The sequence below is a fragment of the Ursus maritimus genome, unplaced genomic scaffold (genome assembly GCF_017311325.1).
Source record: "Ursus maritimus isolate PB19 unplaced genomic scaffold, ASM1731132v1 scaffold_7, whole genome shotgun sequence".
In the NCBI taxonomy this organism is placed as follows: domain Eukaryota; kingdom Metazoa; phylum Chordata; class Mammalia; order Carnivora; family Ursidae; genus Ursus; species Ursus maritimus.
This window is the reverse complement of record NW_024426885.1, coordinates 11,638,954-11,645,039: the sequence shown is the minus strand read 5'-3', so window position 1 is coordinate 11,645,039 and position 6,086 is coordinate 11,638,954. Positions and strand designations below refer to the sequence as shown.

At 48.2% G+C, this 6,086-nt stretch overlaps 1 protein-coding gene across 1 annotated transcript in view; it reads left to right on the top strand.

The window, feature by feature from the left end:
• The first annotated feature begins 5,761 nt into the window (after window positions 1–5,761).
• Window positions 5,762–6,086, top strand: part of INPP5F (inositol polyphosphate-5-phosphatase F) — an 87,129-nt gene continuing 86,804 nt past the window's right edge. The window contains exon 1 of the mRNA XM_040623864.1: window positions 5,762–5,873. Coding sequence (XP_040479798.1) covers window positions 5,777–5,873 — 97 coding nt within the window. The 5' untranslated portion in view covers window positions 5,762–5,776. The remainder of the gene's footprint in view (window positions 5,874–6,086) is intronic.

The following is a 6,086-nucleotide window of genomic DNA, read 5'->3' as shown; positions in this document are numbered from 1 at the left end:
ATGCAACTGGCAAACACTTCTGCCTACCGGGCCTGGAGCAGGGTGCAGGGCTGGTAGGGGGGTGGGCAGGGGAGAAGAAAAGAGAGTCCATCAGACTGTTCTTTCCTACCTGTCTCTCTTCATCTCCCTTGGATTTCTCAGCTCCAAGCTTGGCAGGCAGAATAGTAAGTAATGTGCTTCATAGTTCGGGCCAGCAGGAAACAAGGGGCTGGTGGTGAAGTGGGAAGTGTTTTCAGATCTGGAGTTTCTCTGTTTCTGCAGGTGGACACCCGTCCCTGAAGCTTGCTGTCCTCAGAGCCAAACTCTCAAGTTCTCATCATGAACTCACAAGGGGAGAAAAGTCCAGATCCTGGTCTTCGGACTTTGAATGTAACCCCCACCCCCCCTCCAAATTGTTTACAGGGCATTTTTTTTTTCTTCCAATTCAAAATGAAAATAATTATGCTGAGTCCCAAGGGAGTAACAGGCTCCTTCTGCAATGATGGGACAATGTGGTTAATGTCTGAGTGTTCCCAGCCTGCCCCCTTCACCCCACAGCTGGGGAGCTTTCTGGCTTAGCCTTGTGCTATTGCTTTCCCTCTGCCATCCTCCAAGAAGGGAGATAGCCTTAAGTGGTCAGATTTCAGAGCAAAGAGCTGAAAAAGAGGAAGGAGCCTGGAGAGGAAAGGGACAGCACAGATGCTGAAGGGGACAATGATGAGAAGAAAAGTAAGATTAAAAAAACAGCATACAGAGGACTTTATGGTAATTGAGAAATATACACAAAGGAATTGCATTTCCTTACATTATTTTTAATTGTACGGAATGGGTCCTTTCTGAAGTTCAGCACTGCCCTGGACTGAGCCCCTTGGGCTGTAGCTTTATAAGCATCACACCTACAATCTAGAATCTTGATTAATTCACAGAACAGTGACGGGAAGAACTGTGAGAAACGATGCACTGCTTACGGGCAACTTAAATGTTAGGAGCTCACCCTATTCGAGATCAGCAGCAGCATAACTCTAATCCTAAAATTAGATGAGGACCGAATTTTGAAACATGTTCGCCACATCTGCAGCTGGTCTCCTGTTACTCATCATGGGCCTTGTTAAAAACATCATCTTAGAGACTTTGCAAATCCCATTCCACCCTTGACTCCCCCCAGCTGTGTACCCCACCCCCTTGCCCAGCCAGTCAGGAGCAGTCCAAACACCCCTCCTCCAATGCACACCTTCTCCGCTTCCTCGCTGAGGAATTGCTGGAAAATTGAGGGAAAAGGGATGGAGCAGTAACAGGAAAACCGCAACCCTCTGTTTCCTTGTTGATAAGTGCTACCCTTACAAAATGGTGAGACACTGTGAGGTGTTCTTTTTCTTTCACCAGGAGAAGAAACAGTGAATTTAAAATCTGGACAGCCGTTCTAAGGATGCACCAAGTTTCTGCAGGAGCAAGTCCCCCCTTGCAGTGCAAAGTATTCTTTAAAAAAAATCTCTAACATGATTATCTAACAGACAGCATTTTTGACGATCGTTATTGCTTTATGATGGTACCAACCCCAATAGGCCATCCACCTGAGAGCTATAATTGGCAGAGAGGAAGAACAAGCCATAGTTATTGCTGTGGTTCAGAAAATGTGCTTAAGAAAAAACTCCGTTCCTTATGCTCCATTTAAAAAAGTATACAGTGCAGAAAAATGGCTGATATACTTAACCATACCTCGCTTTGACAGCATTTAAGATGTTAGGAAAGCTCAAAAGTACTAAGCAGCATATGAAGAATAAAAAGATCCATGCCTTGGATTTCTGGCTTGTCAGGACAAAGGTTCTAGACCCTTAGGCAGGAGATTACCTAAAAATGTGTCTGTGTGTGGTGGAAGAATGCGTTTTATACACACACATTTAACTGGTGTTTGGTTTTTTTTTTAATTTAAAGCATTAAAAACACATGGTTAAAAAAACCAAACTGTACAGGAATATAAAGTGAAAAGAAGTTTCTGCCCTCCTTGCATTTCTGATCTGCCCCCCTTTCCCTTTCCTCTGAGGTAAACATACTTTCTGTATTTTATTTCAGAAATATTCTGGGCTTATAAAAACATCTCTCTCATTCTCCCCTTTTAAAAGCCCAAATGGCATACTTTAAAATACTGTTCTGCAATTTGGACATTTTCTATTTAACAGTATATCTTGGACATTTTTTCCAAATTAGCTTTTTTAGAACTAATTTTTTAACTGTTTAATTGAAAAGTAAATGCATAACAGAAGGAAGTGAGAGACAGCTGGCTTTCGACAAATATGAAATCATCACTGTAAAGGCTAATTATCTTCCCTCTGGAAGGAGATTAAATGCAGAGAGATTAGATTCATTTTTTCTCTCTTAAACACACACGAAAGAATTATTATAGCTGGTTAAACAATGACTTGGGTGGACAATTTTATCGGGCCAATTAAACACTGAGTACTTTTTAACCCCCCAAAGTATAGAAATGAAGGAGATGATCTTCTCCAGTGAACAAAATGATCTCTTTCTTTTAGACCAATGTGACAATCTCCTGAGAGGCCTTCCCCCTTTTGCCTCTGTGGTGCTTCTCAAACAATTTTATATATGTCAAAGTGCTCCTGAATGGTTGTCACAATTTCCAGTTGTCCCTGATGAAGTTATGGGAGGTGGTAGCAGAAGTTTACTGGCAGACAAATCCATGAGAAATTGGCTGCGAATTGGTCAAATGTAAACATTGGGCTCACGAGCACCTTGGGCCTTTAACCACCTTCACTGCAGAGCTAAGAATGAGCAGACTCCTGACAGGCAGAATATGTATGTTTTAAAAACCCCTCCTTTGGAGAGTTCTCATATACAAACTAGACTGAAGAAAGTTCTCATCAACAAACAGCATACAAAACTGTGGACATGTAGAGAGGAAACAATGTTAAAAGTTAAATTTCACCAGAGGACACTAGAGTCCAATCAGAACCCAAAAATCTCAGAGACAAATAATAAACTTGATACCGAAGGCCCAATCAATAATCAGAGTTGAGTCATTTACCATCATTATTTGCGTAGGTTTAACTGTGTGGACACATTTCCTCACATTCATTGATTTCAGGGCTGGAGGAACCCTTGTGATCATCCCTTTTAATAAATAAAGAAAGAGACTAAAAAAAGATTTAGTGACCTGAGATCACACAGAGCTGGCTACAACCTAACTCCCCAGCGAATATGCTTAAATGAGTATAAGGACACCATACACGTAAAAAAAAATATGTAATATGCATGATGGTCATTCCTGTTTAAAAAGCAGAACAGCATCACATGGACTTTCTAGTACAACCTGGTGACATCATTCAAGGGCAGGAGGGCCTCGAATTAGGAGGCTGGAAGAAAGTGATAGAGGCTAGCAGGTAGCCACAGGCCAGAGATGGGGAGGCCAGCCAGGGAATGGAGAAGCGGTTCAAGGATTCCATAACAGGAGCAAGGCAAGGCAGCTGTGGCAGGAGACTGGGGACCTGATATCCGCTAAGGACAGAGTATTTCCTCTTTTCAGCCATTCTGTTCAGCCAGGCATGCATTTAGAGAGAGAGGGGAGAACGTCAGGCTCCAGGAGCAACTTTTCTTCAGGTTTGTCTCGCTCCTAAAGATTCTGCTTGTTAACTCCGGATTTATAGGTAACCACCCCCATACAATGGTATTAGTTAATGACTGACTGCTGTTTTCTGCTACGCTGCTATCAGGCAGAACTTTCCAATTAATTTCATTTTAAAAAGTGCTGCTTACCCCTGGCTGCACATTAGGATCCTCTGGGTAGCTTAGGAAAAATGCTGATGCCAGAGCCTACCCCAGTTAGATTCTGAGTTTACTGGTCTGAGATCCTAGCATTGGTGTGTTTGAAAAACTCCCCAGGTGATCCTAATAGGTAGCTAGGGTTGGAATCATTGATTTAAAACATAAGGAAAAGTTTCAATCAACTAGCCAATTGTTTTCAAACAATTACAATAGCATTGCTTTCTTTATCCGGCAATGTGATTCATTAAAAAATAAAATAATTTATAGAACATACAGTTGTCAGAGGACTTTCTCATTACCTGTTCATTTCTGCTAAGGAAAGTCAACATATGGTTGAATTCAACAGTAAATCTGAAACTGATGGTTCCACTGAATCTCGTCTCCATTATCTTCTGTGTCCAAGTCACATCATGAAAATTTGATATAGTATCACTTCTCTTGATCTTTATGTTGAAGATATCTGGGTAGTCCAGGAGGCTTGGTACTTATCAGAGATTCCAGGACAGTTTGTCATCATGGGTCTTTCTGTGCTATGGAAATTCAGCAGAGAAATCAGTGTGGGCTGGAATAATTGGTAACGTGGAATTCTTTGCTGCCTTGGGGCCCTCTCACTTCTATCTAGGCAGAAGGTTAAAAGTATTGCCTTCCTTTTCTTGTCTCCTGCCGCATTTTTTCCTCCTTTCCTTCTAAAACATTACAGATTACAGGAGATAGGAGTAGCAAGACTCACTGATATATAAAACTGAGTGTAATTTAAAGGCCATTGAGTTCAACCACCATCCGAGACCAAGAGATCTCCCCAAGATCGCGCACTAGACCACACCTGGAGCTGGACCTGACTCCCAAGGCCCGTTGGGTTCAACATACCAGCTGGCCTTTCAAAACAGACAGCTTAGAGATATGGGAGGGGGGCCTTTCCTCCTTCCACAGGAGGTTTTCCAGCCATCTTATCCTTGTCAAACTAGATCCCTTTTACTTCACTGATTAATTTTTTGACGTCTTCTCAGACCCATCTTGCTTAATTCGGGGTACGATAGCTTCTGAACTTTACTCCCTTCTTCCTCGCTAGAGCCCTGTGCTAATACTTGTGTTTTTTATTGTTACACGCTCCTGGTTGATGTGTATTTGTTGAATACCTGCTGCTGTCAAACGTCACAAGGTTCTAACAGTAAATACCAAAATAGAGGACGGCCCTGCCCCGCGGAGAGCCTGGCTGGGTCTAGACCCCAGTAACCAGCGTCTTGGGTTGCATTTCCCGGCTCTCCCGGCCTGGGTCTCTGCGGGCAGCTCAGGCCCGGGGAGGAGGGGGTTCCAGGTTGGATGTAAGGAGGCGGCCGGGCTTTCCTCAGGGCTGGAGCAAGAAACGAATAACCCGCCGGCATGGGAGGGAAGACCCCACCAGTGAGCTTCTGCTCCATAGGTTACAAGGCAGGAGGGCAGCTGGCCCCTGACTCAGCCATGCCGGGGTTCGGCCAGCCGTTGCCTCTGGAGGGAAGGCGGACCCGCCAGGGGCGGGGCCTGGGAAGAGCGGGAGGAGAGTTGAGGGAGGAGGAAGGGAGGGAGAAAGAGCCTGTGGGGAGGAGCCAGGAGGAGAAACCCGGGAGAAGCTAGAGGAGAGGGCGGCGGGAAAGGGCAGAAAGGGGAGCTGAAAGAAGAAAGAGGCGCGCGGGGGAGAGAGGGAGGGGGCGGAGCCTGGGAGAAGCCAGGGGCGGGGCCACGGAAGGGGGTGGGGCCGGGAGCGGTGCCAGGGGCGGAGCCGGGCAAGGGGCGGAGCTGGGGGGAGAGGCCTCCAAGGCCGCCGCCGCTGCCGCCACCGCCGCCGGTGCGCGTTCTCCTCCGGCGGGCCTGGCGGCTGGGGCGCTCCCTCAGTCGCTGTTCCTCGAGGCGCGGGCTCCGGCGGGCCCAGCCGACTAGGACGCCCCGCGCGCCCCCCGCGAGCCGCCGCCGCCGGGGCCGGGGTCCGCGGAGACACGGGCGCGCCCGGCCGCCGCCGCCTCCTCCCTCGGCACCCGGGGCCGGCATGGAGCTCTTCCAAGCCAAGGACCACTACATCCTGCAGCAGGGCGAGCGCGCGCTGTGGTGCAGCCGCCGCGACGGCGGCCTCCAGCTCCGACCCGGTGAGGCTGGCGGCACTGGGTGGCCCTGGGCCTGGCACGGCGCGGCGGGGCTGGGCGGGGCGGGGGGCGAGGAGGGGGCGCGGCCGCCCCTCGGCGCGGGCAGCCGGGAGGGCGCCGCCTGCGGCCCAGGCGCGTGGGGCGGGGCGGGCGGGAGCGGAGGCGCTCGAGCTGTCATTATTTCCTGACGCGAGGGAGCGCCTGTCTCGCCTCTGC